The sequence below is a fragment of the Gymnoscopelus braueri genome (genome assembly GCF_963280865.1).
Source record: "Gymnoscopelus braueri genome assembly, chromosome: 18".
Taxonomy (NCBI): domain Eukaryota; kingdom Metazoa; phylum Chordata; class Actinopteri; order Myctophiformes; family Myctophidae; genus Gymnoscopelus; species Gymnoscopelus braueri.
The window spans coordinates 36277770-36297839 of NC_137618.1; the positions used below are offsets into that span (position 1 = coordinate 36277770).

A 20070-nucleotide genomic window follows, 5' to 3' on the forward strand; every position below is an offset into this window, starting at 1 on the left:
GGATAACTCGGGGCTTGGCACTGTAATGGGTTAATTATTTTTGAAATATTTTAATAACACAAATCTTGTATGGGGGTCCCTGGCACAAAACATTTTCAGATAGGGGTCTGTGGCCAAATAAATGTTAATTTGGGGGTCCTTAACATGAAAACGTTTGAGAACTGCTGATTTTAGGTTGTTGGTCTCACTGACATAAGAGCAAAACATGCATGGTCAACTGGGCTATCTTAAGACAGAAGGCGTTGTGGCACAATGTAATCATCTGGAAACTCACCAGTTTAAAGGTCAATACTTTGTAGGTAGCTGGGTCGTCTACAATCTTCTGAAGGTTAGCAGCAACTGCAACAGTAATACAGAGACAGCTTTCTGAAGGGCACGCACGCATACTGTACATTCATGCATAAAACACCACGTATTTGTGTTGACAAGCCTGACATATCCTAGTGGATTGATTTCTACATACATCTCTATCACTATAAATCACTAGCACCATCACTATCTCTATCGCTCATAAATATTCATATGATCTAGTTTTAACTTTACACAATACTGTAGATTTATACGGTCAGATATTAATTTAATATGAAGTCAGTTATATAATATGTGATGTGTAAACACATTTAACATGATTGATGATGATAATGTATAAATCAGTATGTTTGTACTGTATACTAAACAAAAATAACTGATTACAAAAATACATTAATCAAAACATTCTCCTCCTACCATGGTGATTTATCACTTAATCATTGAATGAGGGTTGCGATTCACAATGCACCTAAGGCAAAAGAAGCTAACGGTGTACATTTAAGCGAGGGTATTTTTACACAAATAAACCATTACCAATCAAAACATCTTGTCCGCTGACAAGACCAGCTGAAAACAGCTCCTGGGAAACGCCATCAGCAGTGTCTGTTCGGGGAATAGAGAAATTCTATGAAAAACACTGTACTAACACAAGCATGTCTGTTCATAGTCACCACCATTGGCCATAATCACACGGCAGTGATTTAGCTCTTAAATCATAAGCACAAAAAACAGTGGGAGAATCAGAATAGATCCCAAACTGGCACAAATAATGAAAAAATAAAGTAGGAAGCTCCTCAAATGCAGCAAAAATATGTATTAGTGCTATTAAGGTAGTGCACAGAGTTCAATCAGCAAGGGAACCCAGTATGCATGCTGAGGAATAATAATAATACTATCTGATATAGAACATTAGTTCGAATAGCATTTCCTGGGCTACTTGTACTGTATGTCAACCGTCTACTGTGTTTCTTGCTGTTAAAGTGCTGTTTAGGGCTGCAACTATCGAGTATTTTCTGAGCGATTTGAAGAAGCAAAAAGCGAGTTTATTTTTAAGTTTATATATATTATATATATATATCAACAAATCAAGGTGAAAACACTGTAATAGATTTTTTATAATTGACAAGCTCTATTTAAAACTTTGTCTTACAACAGTGTCACACGAAACTAGTGAAAATAGACGATCTCTCTCTCTCTCTCTCTGGATTCTTAGTAGGACTGGTTGTTATATATATGTAGGACATCCTGATCCAGTAGAGACTGAGCTCTTACCTCGACCAGGAGTGAATTCAAAGCGGATGTCATTCAGCTCCTTTTTGGAGTTCCTGCGGAGGGAGACATACAGTAAGAGAAATGAGACATAATGTAAGAGAGTGTGCAAACAATACCTCAGATGTCACATTCTGGACGTGTCTCTCTTTTTATTTTATGTCTCTGGCTACTGTATGTGCAGACAGACACGCAGCACCGCCATGTGATCTAACCACTCTGGTTGACAAGAGTGATGAGGAGGTGAAATGTCCCGGCCGACCCGCCACACATATAACACAACCCGCTCTGGAGCTTAACACCCACCACACCCACAGGCAAATCATAAGGGTGTGTGTGACACTGTCGTCCTTTGCAGTTAACCCGTTTCAATCCGGGGAACGCGTCTGTGACATTTTAGATTTTAGCTATAGCCATTATTTTATACTTTGGGCTATTCAAAAATAGCAGATCTACAGGCTCATAGCGCGGCACCGAGTGCCGCGCTATGAGCCTGTAGATCTGCTATTTTTGAAAAATCTTAAAATGTGTGCAAATCTTTGAATATACATATTTTTTCAAGTGAACATCTTTAACTCAAATCTTTGCTTCTGGGGGGTCCCTGGAACAACATATTTTGATGGGGGTCGGCAGGCAAATACATGTAATTTTGGGGGTCCTTGACATGAAAGAAATGTAGAACCACTGATTCTATAGTAACATACGGTTTTCAGAAAACTGTTAGGATTTAGAAGACATTTCTAGATGCGTTCCCGGATTGAATGGATTAAAGGACAACTTCACCCCTTTTCAACCTACTGTACCCGTCTCAGAGGAGGGCTGTGGACAGTTCAGAAACCAGTGACATCATCGTTAGGCAGGTTTCCTTTTTCAAACAAGATTTTATTTTATTTCGTATTAACGCGAGAACAATGGCTTCCACTGGTAGGCGGGTTTCTGAACTGTCCACAGCCCTCTTCTGAGACACAGAGGGGAAAGACGGAAATGGTGCCATATTATAATAAGCATTAGTGAGGACCAATTACATGAAGATAGGTTGAAAATGGGTGAAGTCGTCCTTTAACAAAAATGTGTTGCGTGACAGCAATCCACGCCGTTGGAATATAAATGTGATATACCTGTATATAAACATAAATCACCCTACAGTACTGAACTCAAAGTAGGTAATTGTTTATGTCAGGGAGCTATCATGGGAAAATGATGGGCATTAAACTGGTCTGTGAAAGCCTTTATGATATCATGTAAAAGCTGCCTACAGTAACAGAAAAAGCCAGGCTTTGACCTTCATAAATCTTTAATGAAGTATGAATGACTTTATATAATCCTGCAATCCCTGCGGCAAGCAATATACAGCCGGATTATGAATAGCATTATGCTAAAGCCTAATTTGTACACTTCATCGTGTGGCCGTGTTGCTTTGCTGAAAACAGATTTTGTTTGTGGGGAGCGATACATTATGATATTGTATAAATTAGGCTTGAGGGAGTTTAACAATACTAATTAATACGATTCAGAGGCTAACTAGAACCACCAGGGAACTTTTAAACGTTATGTCTCAGTAGTTTAGAATTCGATAATGATGAGCAGTGTAAAGGAAACATCTGCCCAGCTGTTTCTCCAGGATATTTCATACTCACCCACTGAGATTTAATTCTATACATGCTATACGCACACACGCGCGCGCACACACACACGCGCGCACGCACACGCACACGCACACACACAGGTCCTCAAGCTATATGGAGATGTTAATTAGTGTGTGTTGGGGTGATTGTAATTCCTCTAACCCACTGAATTCATACTACTACTACAACAAGAAGTCATTAATTATGAGGGCAATATATCACAATCTGGCCCTTTTACAGACCAGGGACCTTCACAACTCTAAGAAAGTATTTCAAAGTGTCATTAAAACCATGGACTGCAGCAAAAAATGCTAATTAATAAGTATGTACTGTACTAGCTGCAGTGTAATACAGAGTCATTCTGCTGCAATCACATTACTCATCACTGGGGTACCGTGTCATATCCGCTGACATTGCATTTGAATAAGGAGATGTTAAAACTATTTCAAATCCGATCCTTTACTTTGTAGCTGTGTTCAGCAACTTAACTGATTGCAGTAGCTTCTGTAATTGTGTACAAAGACACAATTCAGGAGTGGTAGCCAGGGGAACTGTGGTGATTCATTCAAGTTTGAACGCAAGCAGGATAAATCACAGCTATCTAAGTCATCCCTCTCCCCCCTGACCCCAATTTCAGATCAGTCTGAAATAAAGTAAAACAAATAACAACACATCTGTAATTGGTTTGTTAGTAGCGAAGCCATACAGAGACAGCAAAGAGCATTCCACACCAAGTACTATAACTATAAATATATAGTTTTAACTAGGAAAGTGCTGGCTAGGAAAAATGTGATCGTACGACCTACGGTTCAAGAGTTGTAGGCCAAAAGGTGAAGGTGCCATACAACAGAGTATACATTTAGCATTACGCTGTAGTCCTCCTCCCCAGAGAGATCAACAGCAGATGTTTCCAAAAGCTGTCCATCAGATTACATCGCACAGAGGCACAAAGATTGTGTCGGGAGCATTACGGCTTCAGGAACGAACTGAATACTATCTCTAAATTTGAGGATTATAGTACTTGTTCGTATACCACTCCTCCAAACGAGCCATCATGTTTGCCTCCTCTTGGGAGATCATAATGTTATCATTCCATCAGAGAGAAGATAAATCTACACCGTGGCTGAAAGCTTATACTGTAGCTCAAAAAGCGTGTGGGATACCTCTGGATCCCCGAACAGTCGTTTGGAAGCATACCCCAATTCTTTGGAGGATGAAGTGTTTTGTGAACTTGCCAATGTAAATGTGTCACTTCAGGATTGCTTAAAAACTTCAATAAATATTGGACTGTCACATACTGAATGTGCAAATCCAGTAAAGGGAGGGAGAGATCTGCACACGCAGTGCATTACAAAATGTCACCATTCATCACCGGTTCCCCCGTGGGACACATGCAAGTGATGTTTGTCAGTACAAAACATTACAGTCTGTCGACAGTAGAACTGATCGCTATGTTTAGGTAAGCAGGCCGTAGATCTTTCTAAGCACATTCAGCCCAATTTGAGGTCAAGGCTGCAAACAAACAGATGGCCTTGCTGTACAGAAAACACACAGGTGTATTCTAAATTCTATGGTCACAATGACGAGAAGGCAATTTCCTTACACACTCCAGCAAACACAATCAATACAAGTCTGGGGGGGAGAATCCACTGTATGTTCGTTCGATGAGAGAAGAGAAAGCACCTCAGACCTCCAATCTTGACAAGAAAAGTACACATGACTGAGCACATGCTGAGGGAGGAGATAGAGTTGAGGCAATCCGTTTTCCCCCATTGTAAATTAAAGCAGACGTCAAGCTTCCACACAGAAAACAGAACATTATTGCATTTAAACTATGACATTTTTTTTTAACGAATGATACACTATGAGCTCCATTTGGCTCATCATCAGTATGCTGCACTGCTCTGTGCACCAGAAAGGGACACTGCCACCCTATGGACAATTGCTTCGCACAGCAAGATCTTTTAGGAGCTGCAATGTCACTGGTTAGATACTAACCTTTCTTTCATTTCACAAGCATTCCAGCATTTAGTAACTAGGCCAGGTTAGGGAACCATTAATCTGAGTTCCCAGAAGTTCTCGCCAGCTCTCGCATACAAGGGAACCATTAACCCATTAAGACCTGAGGCAGATTCTGCAAAATGTATTCCTAATCCTAACAGTATTCTGAAAAAATGTCTGTTTCTATATCAGTGGTGCTCAAACTTTTTCATGTCAAGGACCCCCAAAATGCAATGATTTGAGTTCAAATGTTTGCTTTAAAACAATATATATTCAAAGATTTGCACATTATTTTCACAATTTTTCAAAAATAGCAGATCTACAAGCTCATAGCGCGGCACTCGGTGCCGCGCTATGAGCTTGTATATCTGCTATTTTTGAATAGCCAAAGTGTAAAATAATGCTTTTTAGCTCAAATCAAAAAGTGACACAGATGCGTTCCAGGTCTTAATGGGTTAATGTTATTTCTGGATATACCTCTTCATCCACTATATCTTCATCATACCTTTCTTCACCTTTCTAAAGTTAGGAGATCTGATGCCATCATGACAACATCTGCAGGTCTACTCTGTTAGCCTCGCGTAGCCAGACTATATCGCCGCGTGGATATGAGTCTGGTGCTTCCATGAGGAAGTTTTTTTCCCCAAGGGGCGGGATCAAAACAATGGCCCTCGACGCAATTGGTTAGACCTACAACCAACTACCAATTACATAGTCTCCCATATTCGAATACTGGGCCCTGATTGGTTACCCACGTCTTCTGGAGCAGGAAATGGATTCTCTATGGAGCGGTGCCAGCGTTTTTTTTTTGCACTCGCAGATTCGTCTGCTCCCAGACCCAGGCTACTACTCTGTTGGTTTTAACTTTCTTTTTTATGTTGCTAATGTTTTGTTTTTTTAATGCCAGACATGGTTATTTATCGTATTAATTCGTATTTTTTTACTCCCTCAACAATAATTTATACTATATTAGAATGTATCGCTCTCCAAAAACAAAATCTGTTTTCAGCAAGTGATGAACACCCAATTCTGCTTTTCTCTTGTTCCTTTATTATTAAGTCTAATCAGCCTTAACAAACACATTGTTGAGAGAGAAGACCAATTAACTCAATTAAGTCTGTTACTTCAAATGACAGATCAAATAGGAATGATAAGTTTTGCTATCTTTAAACATTTAAACGCAACATAAACAGTTTAATCAAAGCACTTTGTGGATTGTTAGCGTTGTACCATTTTGTCTCAACATTTTGGCAATCCTCACACTACTCATCTAATGAAGACAACCACCACCTATCATCAAGTACTGGACTTTTATTTTAGTATTCTCTAGTCTTTTAAAATAGTAAATGATGCATTTATAGGGCACCTTTATCCAAAGCACTTTACAATGTGCATTAAATGCACCCATTCACACACACATTCAAACACGGATGGCACAGGAAACCATGCAAGGCACCGACCTACTGTACTCATCAGGAGCAATTAGCGGTTAAGTATCTTTCTCAAGGACTAGGGATGCAAATGATCAATTAATTCATTAATTGATCTTATCGATCGATTAATCAATTAATTGATAAGCGGCGGCCAAAAGCTAAATTCTTGTCCGAAACCGAAAATGAGTGCAGAATTGCCCTGATGTATGTAACATTAACGAGCGTCAACGAGCATCAGCTGGACACAGACACACACACCTCCCCTCTGCAGTGCTCTATGGAGTCTGTCTCATTTCTCTCCAAAAGCCCTTGAATATGATGGAATATGATTAAGGATTACTGTGATTATGGTAAGCTCACATTTGATATCCCACACACCATACCTGTTACTTTCACTAGCCCAAAAAAAAGTTTAAAAAAAATTGTATTAATTTAAAATCGAGCAATTTAACAGAGTAAATTCTTAACGGTAGTTAATCGATTATAGATTAATTATTAACATCCCTATCAAGACATTGACACTGAGCCAGGAGGAGATGGGGATAGAACCAGGAACTTTTGTTCCAACACTTAACAAAAAAAAACAAACAGATCTATACAACACATGCTGAGCTTGTAGAGCGGCAAATTTTCCTGCATGATACGTCATATGACAAAGTAGCATAAATCAGGCTTAAGTGATTAACTCAGTTACTACTGACAGAAGTCCACTCATCAGTGGAATGACAGAGCTGAAAAAGCCCAACAAACTCAACGCAAAATTAGTTGGTTGAAAAAGAGCAAAGAGATTATCCTCATTACTAATTCCAAGCTGTTAGCTACAATCATCATAATAGCGTCCCAGATGCTTTTATAATGCTGGACTAGAACCAAACTTCAGCTTTCCTGAAAAGCCAGGAAATGGTCCAAATTGGCATCATATTTTCTGTCTTTTTGATTCTCCAAGGGCTATAATTTAAATACCTAAACTAAATAACAACTATTAAAAACACAGGTACTTACTGCACAGTACTGTGCCTGTCTGCATCGTATGCAGCCTCATTCTCTCATTGGCTAATAAGAATGGCTTTGATCTCCAAACTATGGGAATACTTCCATTGAATAATACTCAAAAGGAATGCAGTCTTTCTTCCAAAAAAATGCTTTTAGAAAGTCTGTTATATCAAGCACTCATTTAATCACGTACATTTCCTTGAATCCTATAGTCAGTCTCTGGAACATCTTGTAATAACTGCAGTGCTGATGCCCTTTTAAATTATACAAAAAAATCCTGGCAAAACCAATTCTAGCCTTCTGTATTCATCCCTTATACATGACTAGTGACTTTCTTTTCATATTTTAAAGTTGTCAAGGACTAGTCTTACAACCTGCCGCCCCCTTATCTTGCAATTACTTCAAAAGCCTAGAATCCATTGGCCAAAATTGTGCCTTACAATAATGCCACTAACTCCTAAGATACTGGTATGTCTGCCCTCAGACAGAAAGGTCGCTGGGTCAAAGAATTCCATGCATGCCAGCAACTAATCTTAAACATGGCAGTATGCCAACATATCGCCCAGTCCTATAGAGTTCTAAGTCACCATGATATCTCTTGATCCCATGAATGCAGTTTGATTGGTGTGAAAGGAACTGTAAAGTGTGATGATTCATTTGCACACAGACAGGATATTTCAAACTCTTTGATATAGTGCAACAAATCACGGTTGGTGTTGGGTTTGCAAGTAAACAATTCTACCCTTGTACATGCACTGAGCCTGAACGGGATTTACCAAAACATCTGCCAAGCTATTTTTGAGCACAGTCAAAGGCTGTTAAATGTGACTAATGTGATCCGGCCTGCATAAAAAGGTATCTTGCAACTGGATCAAAATGTAATGTAAGTGTTTACAGTCATTTACAGTTCGCCACTGCATAGAAATCCCATCGTTAATGCATCTACGTCGTACTTCTATAGAGAGCACGTCAAAACAGATTGCACGACAAGCCCGCCAGTGCTCTGTGGGAGTTGACAGGGCTCAGCTAAATCTGAGCCACTCGTTGAGTCGAAAAGACTAAAAATCTAGAATCCTTATTACTGAAGCGCTCTCCTTTAGCTGCTGGGTGACAGATACTAAGTGTTTCAGCTCAGATCACACAAACCGATCTTGTCTGGTGACATGTTTCCTTAATCCACTAATAAGGACATGCTGTGTATTAGGTGTCTGAAGCCATAACATCTCTGGCCAGATACCTAACAGAGAGGCTGGGTTTAATTCAAGGCTTCCAGCATATGCGATTATTTCTGATACGGGATATACATTTATAATCCATTCACGCAACCTAAATAAACAGACATTTATAAACCTACATAGATCTGATCACCCAGTAGTAGCTAAATTGTGTCAAGTTACATGTCAGGGTTAAAGCAATTCCAAGCAGTTACAAACAGTAAAGTCTGTGGTATTCATTTTATTCGGAGAATGCAAAAAAAGGACCTGTACGGATCCATTTTTTTGCACTCTCAGGCTTAAATGAACACTCCGGATTTAATTGAAAGTGTAGCCCAGTATTTGCAGTGTTTGTGAGCAGAGGAAGGGAATGGATGGGTTTGTGTTCCACATATTCTGCCTGGGAGGGTCCTTCAAACATCTGTTATCTCATCGACCCAGAGGCTGCTCCGCGCCCAACTCATCAGGGAGCTGATGTCAGACATTCAGCTGTCTGGAAGGGCCAGTTGCATCCTTTTTTCAACACAGTAGCACTCTCTTTTTTTTCTCACTCTGCCTCTGTGTGAGTGTGAGTGTGAGTGTGAGTGTGAGTGTGTGTGTGCGTGCGTGCGTGTGTGTGTGTGTGTCAGTGTGTGTGTGTGTGTGTGTGTGTGTGTGTGTGTGTGTGTGTGTGTGCGTCTAGAGAGAAATAATAAGTCACCCATAAAGTTGCACATTTGCATTTCATATCCTGTTAATATATTATGTTTCAAATATGCGACCAGTTTGCTGAGGATGGAGGTGAAAAAAAGAAAAATTCAATGCAATAAATAGTCTGCAGGAGGAGGTTTTGATTGCTTATTGAACTACTGTATCAGTCTGAGGCCACCTGCTCATCTTCATAAAAAGGAAAAAGGCAAATATTGTTATGAAGCTACAAAAAAAAAAGCCTTCACTCGTCCATCGGAATATATTCATACGCAACAGCATATCTTTTATGGAATATGCTTAAATGTGCAGGGCGTTGTTGCTGTGAGTGTGTTAACAGTAACTTCTCATTCAGTCTCAGAGAATAAGGCTAATTGTGGAGCACAGCCAAGGGAGAGCCAATGGAGTGTAAGACTCAAAATTAGGAACAAGGCATCCATAGTCATGCCAGATCATCTTTCTAATCATGAAAGATCACTGGGTCACTGATAGCAGGCTGCATGTATAGGTCTTGGTGAACAGGGACTAGGATAGAGACTGACAGGGCAAGCTACAGAAAATAAACCTTGTCATGCTAAGTATTAAATCACATTGGAATCTCCTATCAAGGGAAACATATGAGGGGTGCAACAGTTAATCTAACTAATCAATGTAATTGATAATAAAATAATGATTGACAAATTGATAATCAATCCCTCTTTTGGGTGTGTCATTAGGTGAACATTTTCAAAATCTTGTTGGGCCGGACTGGCCATGAAAATTACAACTGCGGTGGTTAGAAACTAGTAATGATAATTGTACTGCGTTTTTGCGCCGCTTAGATACAGTATGGCCCATGACATTTTTACATGGAACTTTAACCTTTTTGACCCAGAAGGTAATCCTTTCTTCAGGGCAGCCTATAGCAATTCCAATTTCATAAAAATCCACCCATCCATTATTGAATTACATTATTCACATGCACACACGAGAGGTTGGGGGATTTGATTTGACTCATTGTCTCACCTTAGCCGTAGGACCATGTTCACAGCACCTTGGATGTATGGTGTGTTCTCAAACACTTCTCCCTGCAGGACAGAAAGAGTGCAATCAGGCTAAAGGGCCGTCCACATCAAGCACTGCAACTGTAACTATTATCATTCACCACTGTCTTTGTTATAGTTGTGGCATGGACTCTGCCATCTACTTGAGTTAGAACGTTTTTTAAACAATGTAGTTGTTGTAGTTACAAGTGTGGATGGCCCTTAACTGTACAGTGTATATACACTGATCCAATTCAAGTTCAGAATAACTGCTTTTTGTTTTACAAACGAAAACAAGGCAGGTGGGTATAAAGATGTTACATTTACTCCATTACATTTACTTAGGTAACTTTTTAGATAACTTGTACCTGTAAGAGTGGTTTCAATGCCACGTACCTTTTACTTGAAGAAGAAACACTACTCTGTTACATTGGGCTTTTTTTTTACCCCAATACATGATCTGTTTGTTTTCTTCTTTCAGAGAGACTTCCACCAAAGGTTCTGTCACATGACTCTGTTTCTCCAATCAAACGTAGCCAAGCAGTCACATGACAGCACACAAAATCTCTGTGGGCATGTTTTGTATGTATGAAGTTTTACGCATTACAGCACGACACATTGTGAGCTTGTAGATCTGCTATTTTTGGTGCATGACAACCCGCACACAACTAAATAAGAGTAAACCAGGCATAAGAGTGATGAACGGCAATTATGCTCCGTTCCTGACCAGGAAAACAACAGCAACAGCATTTCTGGCCTCCTTCACTGTCAGACACAGGGGGTTCTGTCCACCTAATACTACTTTGGCTCATTTTCAAAATGGCAATAGCCTTGGAAAATGGGCTACAATGGCTGTGAGTCTTTTAGGAAAGAAACACCCTGACCCCGGCAGTATGCTGTCACTGCCAGCCAGGCGGCCATTTACCCTGAGTTATTACTGCCGGCGAGAGAGTCTCTATACAGGAGACTGACGTTCTCACGCACCCACGCACAAATAGACAGAGACAGACACACACATAGACACAAACACACACACGCACGCACGCACGCGCACGCACACGCACACGCACGCACATGTACGCACACACAGACAAACAGGGAAGGTCATTGAATCGTGACACATAAGCACAGCTATTGCGTCCCTCACCTGGGGACGCTGAATAGAAAGCCCTCCAATGGGGACATCGTTGGCGTTCTCCTCGTTCTAAAATGAGAAGAAGGTAAAAAAAACGTTAAGAGGCATTGCGTGGTCATCCATGGTCAGTTCCAAGCCACCTCACAATTTACAATAGACAGGAGTTGACACAAAGTTGATGCAATTTCTTCTGAGGTGTCTTTTCCCAATGATGCACTTCTGTCATGTTATTAAATTGTATACAAGGTGATGTTCAGTCACAACGCATTGTGTATTAGCTTGTAGCTGTGTTCATTTTGACACCCTCGTGCGATGGAGTATGTATTAAGCTTTAGCGTACCAGCAGATATGCATCGTTACTGTAAAGTGGATATCTGCGCCACTGACCAAAAACAATGTATAGACCTAAAATGCGATTTAATATTTTCTATAATATAATTTCAGCTTTTATAATGGAAAACAACTAACTTACATGTTTGTCCTCATCTGTGAGTCTTCGTGACTGGGGGGGAATAGCAAACACAACGAGGTTACACTCTTAGTTTCAACAACAGCACATTGATTTATTGTTTCCCACACAGAAAAATCCTGTCTTCACTCTTAACCCACAAGTAAGACGCGCGAACGCTGGAAGCGAACGCAGCTCGAAAATATTGTGTATTTACGGACTTGTAATCCGTGTTATTTCACCGTGATGGAGAGAGAACATTGACAGTGTGTGTGTGTGTGTGTGTGTGTGTCAGAGCATTAAATTCCTGCACTCTGGCGCACTCGGGTGGCTGCTTACAGGCAGTGCACGCATGTGAGTCATGTCACCCAGGGACAGGCAGGCAATGAGAGCGTGAGTCACATGGGTGCATGCAGCCAATGAGAGCTGAACACAGAGACACAGACGGAGACGCACACAACCCAGGCAGAGTTACATAGTAAGCTCCACTTGGTCGGAGGCCTCCTTCCGCGTTCGCAATTAAGATCTGGGACGCATCTGTGTAATTTTTTGATTTGAGCTAAAACGCATGTTGTATTCAAAAATAGCAGTAGATCTGCTATTTTTGAAAAATTGAGAAAATGTGTGCAAATTAATATATTTATATTATTTTAAAGCAAATATTTGTAACTCAAATCTTTGCTTCTGGGGGGTCCCTGGAACAAAATATTTTAAGATGGGGGTCGGCGGCCAAATACATATCATTTTGGGGGTCCTTGACATGAAAAGGTTTGGGAACTACTGACATAGAAACATACGTTTTTCAGAATACTGTTAGGCTTTAGAAGACATAAGTAAGAATTGGCCTCAGGTCTTAATGGGTTAAAACATACTGTACAGACATAACGCTTTTCTCTATGGTTCGTGCCTTCGGGTCCACACCATAAAAACATGTCTTATTTGTTAGATTTGCTTTGCATTAAGCTAATTATTTACTGTAGAAGATGGTTCAGGTTAGAGATGTTTGTCAAAGGGCTTGGTGATCTATGTTCCACACCCTGCCACTATCTACAAAGCCATTTACAGCTACCTAATGACTTAATGACATAAAGGGACCTAAAACAGAACAGCACAATCCTATTGATCATTCTGTTCATTACATGCAGCGTTCAACCCATTTAGAGGCCGATTTAAAAACACCCTCTAAATCTTATTTTTTTTATTTTGATTAAAAGAAATTCACATAGCAACATCTAAAATGACACAGATGCTTTCCCGGTTTTAAAAGGTATAACAACGTATAGGCTTTCCTGATCTTAATGGGTTAACTACTTAAGGGAAATGTCACTTTTAAACAGTTATGGGGTCATTTTCACATCTACTCAGGCTTTGGTGTGCACCCCAGACAGATTTTAAGCAGCTCAAGATTTGTATACATTTGACACATTTGAAAACTTGTGAAACGGGACATTCTGCATAATGAGTACTTTCTATTTTTGGTACTTTAAGTACATTTTCATACCAATACTTTTGTACTTTTACTCAAGTAAATTTAGGATTCTGGACGTTGTATTTCTACATACAGTATTGATAATTTTACTTAAGTAAAACATTTGAGTACTTTTTCCACCACTGGTGTAGCCTCACCTACCCTGCCCTGAGTGACCGCAGCCTTGCCCAGCTCGCTCTCTTCGTCCAGCTCGTCGTCGCTCCACTCCCAGTCTCCATCCTCCGTCTTGTGCAAGTGGCCACTGGAGCCTGGAACTCTCCTTACCTGATCAATGACAACACACACAGTGTTAGGTGCTAGAGACGGGCTATTCCCAATTCACGGAGCATCATGCTGTACCCACATTTCTCTGTGTCGTGTTTTGCGCACAAATCGGTCAACTACGAATGTAAAGTAAGGTATATGTTTGGTACCAGGACACGTGCACTGGCAGGGATCTGGCATGGATTAAGTCTAATTCATACTCATCAGGTCTACCTTGTCAAAAGGAGCTGATCATCAAAAAAAAATCAGTGAACGATATTGTCATGCGATGAAGCAAAGATTTGGCTTCACATCGGTGACATGAAAAGACGTTACATCACCGCTCAATATAAGTGGAAACGAATACAGTACCTAAGGATGCTAACAGCAGGCCCGATGGGGGTACAACACGGTACTCATGCAATTGAAAACCTTTGATTGACGATCATCAGGAGATGCAACATAAGGGGACACTGAGCCTGAATTAAATGGGGTTAATCACCAACATTAACGTACAAAATTATAAGTGGTATCAGCTTAAAGGCTTCAAGCAGATGCACTTACAGGCATAATCACTAGTACAGCCCTTGAGTACTTGCAAAGTATTTGTAAGGTCTGTTAAAACGTTTATTAAAGCCAGCAACAGGGGGGGAGGACTAGTCTTTGTTGTTGGAAGTTGGGATATTGTGGGCAGCACTATCAAAAAGAAAAACAAAGCACAGACAAAACAGTGAAAAGCTGCTGCCGCAGGGTCCGGCTTTTGCCCCAGCTATTAGCCGTGGGCTAAAGTTAAAGGAAAACTACCCTCCTGGTGCCGTCAAGTTCTTTCTCTAAACCTGACATCGAGCCCAGGCTCCCCCAATTCTGCTCAGGCTGCTAGAGCAAGACAAACAGGAATGAATTCCACACACGCACACGCACGTGTGCACACACGCGCACACACACACACACACACACGCACGCACACACACACACACACACACACACACACACTAACACAGCTGGTAGATTAACACATTATGGTGTCACAAAACAACACATAATACACAGCAGAACAGAATTTGTGTAACGATATAATGACTCATGTGAACGATATTGCTAACTGTTGGTATCAGTGTTTGTGCTGTAAAAAAAAAAACTACTATCCAGGTATTAAATACACCACATACAGAGTTTGGGCCTAAAAAAACGCCCTTGCTGTTCACAATCAATATTCTACCATCATGTCTCCTGCGCAACCAATGCAAACTCAATCTGTTTTCTAACTTTCCATTACTGTAACAAATCAATGAGAACAGCCCACTGCTTTTAGTTTGTAGATACTGCACAACTAATCTTTGCCAACACAGCCTTGGCAGTTCTTTGTGGGGAGAGCTCTATTTGGAGTTGTGCGGTGCCCTCTGCTGGTCATTCGGCAACACATACGCCATTCACACAACTCATTCACCATTACTGTCTATCCTTGTTGTTTTCCCTCACTGAGTTATCATTACAATGAATTAAGGATAATAAATATTAAGATGCAGGAAAAATATAACGGCGCGTTCACTGTGATTCTGTTAGCAAAATATTGAATTTATTTCTCTTCTATTTAAAATAAAATGATTCTACATTCACCCTGGGCATCCGATGCAATCTTCCCCAGGTGGACAGAATAACCCTTTGAAAAGGGAGTTCATACACAGGTCCCCCAGGGGGGAGTGAAGGCCATTCGGGGTTACTGGGCTGAAGACAGCGGAAGACAGGGGCAGATACGCAGCGATTTTTTACACTCTCGGTTTTAAATTAACGCTGAGGATTTCACTGTGTATGGTGAAGGACCTCAGGAGAGCAAGGTCACAGCATCCCGAGACGACAATGTTTCTGCAACACTGCCTGTCTTTGCAGGCATTCGGTGAGTTGGTAATATGGATGGCTCCACAGCAGTGGTGGAAAAAGTACTCAAATGTTTTACTTAAGTAAAAGTACCAATACTGCAATATAGAAATACTCTGTTACAAGTAAAAATCCAGAATTCTAAATTTACTTGAGTAAAAGTACAAAAGTATTGGCATCAAAATGTACTTAAAGTACCAAAAGTAAAAGTACTAAAATATTTGAAAATAGCAGCTCTACAAGTAGATCGGCTATTTTCAAATAGCCTAGGTATAAAATAGTGGTTAATGTATGTTTTATAATGTAATAATGTATATCTGAGAAGTAACTAGTAACTAAAGCTTTCAAATAATTGTAGTGGAGTAAAAGTACAATATTTGGCTCTGAGATGTAGTGGAGTAGAAGTAAAAGTATTGGAAATTGGAAATACTCAAGTAAAGTACAAATACCTCAAAATTGTACTTAAGTACAGTGCTTAAGTAAATGTACTTAGTTACTTTCCACCACTGCTCCACAGGTCACACTAGCACAAAACCCGAAAGGACAAGGGCCCTAATGCTCATCTACCTATGCAATCTGGCAAATCAGACACTATAGCACATGATGCACGCTGGTTCCACATTACCTCTGCCCTTTACTTTGAACAAACCCCAAGACATAAAGACTATAAGTTCATTAGTTAAAATCTCCTAAACTACAGCATCGAGTCTATGAAAGTGTCACCATTTTGCCAGCCAAAGATTTTGATTACCTACAGTTCAGTTCATAATTTGTTTTATTGACAGTCAGCCTAAAATCAGCCTCACCTTTACCAACTATTAACATTAAAGTGATGAACACATTAATGCATTTATAATTACAATCTAATAATATTATTGTAAAACAGGCCAATCTGCATAATGTTTACTTTTGGTACAGTAAGTAAATGTTAGTGCCACTACTTTTGGATTTTATGATGACAAAATGTTGAATGCAGGATTTTTACTTGTACATTGTGGTATTGCTACAGTACCTTTTCTTAAAAGTATAAAACGTTAGTACTTCTTTCACCACTGACAATTGCTTATATTTGTATGCTGCAAAGTATATTTTCAACGTGTCTTAGAGAGAGTTGGTGGATGTACTAAACATTGTACAAAACTCCCCCAAGCTTCCAGTGTTACAAGCTGTCCAGTGACAGCCCTGAATCACCTCCCTCTTTATTGATACCCTGCTCTGTCTGTGCGTAATGTTCACGTCATCGGCCTACATGCTAAACATGCTCCATCCACCATGTCCTCCATTTACCCCCTGACAGAGTCAGTGAATTTCCACCCTGACCACTATATGCCTCCCGGCCATGACCCTATGCTCCCGCTGCTATCACCCCTATCCTGGCCTTACCATCAGAGGCCAGAGGGCGATGGGGAGACAATATCAGACTAGGCCTGTCACAAAAAATATATAGACTGTACATGTATGTACTGCTATAATCGTCATAATCAATTCCATGTTAAAAAATGTCATATATTTTCAAAAAACTTCAAAAATTGTGGAAATAGCAGATCTATAAGCTCAAAACGCGTCGCGATGCGACACGTTTTGAGCTTACAGATCGGCTATTTCCACTATTAATGTTTATTTTTAAGTATAAAGTAATTAAATATGTGTTATTTGTCATATCTGCCCTGTGCAACTTTTGTTTCCGAAAGCTAAAAAGCCAAACAGAAATTGATTTTTTTATTCATAATGTTCCATTAATTTCCATTAAGACAGAAACACAATTAAATCGTTAATCGCAATTATTTGAGTGATAATTAATCGGCAACTTAAATTTCTAATCGTGACAGCCCTACGTACAACCAAGTATAAATGAGGCAAAAAATGTGTGTGGTCAAGTGCACCTCAGTTGCTCAACGCTAACCACTCACTTCTGCAGTGAAGACACATCCTTTCTGCATGACCGATACGGCTCTAGCAGTAGCAGGAGCCCATATTTGCAGACAACCCTCACAACAGTTTGGACACGAGATGTTTGCGGTGTCGGAAGAAAGGGAGTACGCTCGGTGTCTGTTGACTGTAAATGCAATGCACTGGAGGGGGTTCGGTCAGTCCCCAGATCTATGACTTAAGTTGTTCGTGTTTAGTCAATAATGCAGTTACTTTGCAGAGATCGTTTGTTTACACATACCTTCTTGGCTCTCTGGGCAATCTTTGGTGCGCGACACAAAAGTTTTTCGATGAGATATTCTCTGTTCTGCAAAAGAAAAACCAAACGAGGATCAAAATCGTGACAGTACTTAATATATCACTTAGAAGTAAACGCAAACATAGTTTTTTGGACTCATGTTGTACAAGGGTCTTGAATGCAATAACATTCCACAACTATAATTATCTCCAAGTTAGAAATAGGACATCAGATAATATTCTAAACAAAACACATTTTAAATGTATAACAAGTTGTTATTTTACAGAGATAGCAACATTTTGTAGCCTATCTTGATATCCACGTCTAAAAATGTGTGGTTGACTGTTCTTTTTGCAATAGATAAATGGGCAATGCAGCTCCAAAAAAAGAATTCAGACCAGACTATAGATTTTAATATCAGTAGGCTTTTCAGATCACACATTTTTGTAAGGACTTTATCTTATTTCATTAACTGCTGTTGCAGTACAGTACAGTGCAGTACAGTACAGTTATTTGTGTTAAGGAAATTGTTTATTATATCCCCACTTCCACAAGTGCACATTAGGAACAACACCATGTTAATCATCGGATTACACATTTTTGGAAGGATTTGATCTTATTTCATTAAATGCTGTTGCAGGACATTATTTGTGTTAATAACTACTTTATATAACCACACTTCAACAATCACATATTAGGAGCAACACCTTGTTCATAAACAAGAGTGGAGGGTTGGACATGGGGAGGGGGGTTGTTCATCCTGTTTTTGCATGTCTTCTGTAGCAAAATGCTATGACTTCATAATGCTGTAATAATAATACAAATAAGACTTCATAATACTACTGTTTACATTTGTTTTAGAAATGTGAATTGCTTAAAATCTATTTCAATAGAATGACTGATGGGGATGGGACTTGAACATGAGACAGGTGTGCTACTGTAACAACATCAAACATAGCAAGTTACAGATCATACAGGATCATACCTTGGCTTTTTGGAAGAATTTACACTTCAAAAGTTCTGCTGCCGTAGGCCTAGATATAAAAACAAATATTATTTTTGTCAGATGATACTTGATAGGACAGCATTCATTCTCTACAAATACAACTAAGTCGTAGATGAAAGACAGAAGATACACAGTATGGTACAAGCTAACCTTTTGGTTGGCTCCTTCTGAAGGCACATCGTTATTAGCTTCCTAAAGGATTTGCCATATTTCTTCAGCATTTCCTTGTCCTCCACGCCTGTTTCTAGGATGGGTGGATCATTCTGTAGGGTAAGCATTAAGACCTGGAGAGACAGGATGAAATGGTTACGGCCATGCTATAATGACCAGCAAATGTTCAAAAATGGGGTTGGTTGAATAGTATTTTGTAGCTTTTTCTAAGTAGGTTACTGATAATAATACTGCTGGGAACACTCACCTTCATGGGTGGGTATCGGTGGTATGGCGCAGACCCTGTTGCTAACTCTATGGCGGTAATTCCAAAGCTCCAGATATCTGCTTTGAAGTCATAGCCTCGTACCTGTGGGCATAGCATTACACCCAACTATTTGTAAAATGTATCTTTTTTTTTAAATTATTTTTATTGAGTGTAAGTACAGGTTACAACAAAGGCATCTTTGACAAATCACAAAGTGTTTCTTCAAACTAAAATTTCAAGGGGCAACAAGGGTTTTGTTTCTCAACATAATTGTCCAAATATACTGTAGTGCACATTTAATTATTCGCGATTTCTTACATATAATCCTCATGCGCATTTCTGCACATACTCTCTTTTTCATTCATACACCCACACTTACACACACACGCACGTGCACAAACACACGCACACGCACACGCACACACACACACACGCACACACACACACACACACACACACACACAACAATTTGTGAAATAAACTACACTCACTTCCCAGCCCGGGGGGCTTGGTATAGTTGTGTTAATGGATGCTATGTAATCTCATCCATCAAATCAGCAAGTTATGGATTTGTATTAGCTTGAATCAAAAACACTCACCGAAACACAAGTGCTCAAATAGATTGTATACAAACGGCCTCACTCTCATTCATGCGTGAGTGAGTGCATACACGCATGCATGGATGTACGCTAAGAAATGAGATCTGACACCACCTATCATTTGTATTTGTATTTCT

General features: G+C 39.8%; 1 protein-coding gene across 1 annotated transcript in view; it reads right to left on the reverse strand.

Moving 5' to 3' along the window:
* stk39 (serine threonine kinase 39) overlaps positions 1-20070 on the reverse strand; it is a 34959-nt gene that overhangs the window by 8062 nt on the left and 6827 nt on the right. The window contains exons 7-17 of the mRNA XM_080413030.1: positions 19335-19436; positions 19067-19200; positions 18896-18944; positions 17914-17979; positions 13767-13889; positions 12161-12190; positions 11701-11757; positions 10537-10598; positions 1582-1634; positions 844-912; positions 275-339 (exon numbers count right to left, since the gene is read on the reverse strand). Coding sequence (XP_080269156.1) covers positions 275-339; positions 844-912; positions 1582-1634; positions 10537-10598; positions 11701-11757; positions 12161-12190; positions 13767-13889; positions 17914-17979; positions 18896-18944; positions 19067-19200; positions 19335-19436 — 810 coding nt within the window. The remainder of the gene's footprint in view (positions 1-274; positions 340-843; positions 913-1581; positions 1635-10536; positions 10599-11700; positions 11758-12160; positions 12191-13766; positions 13890-17913; positions 17980-18895; positions 18945-19066; positions 19201-19334; positions 19437-20070) is intronic.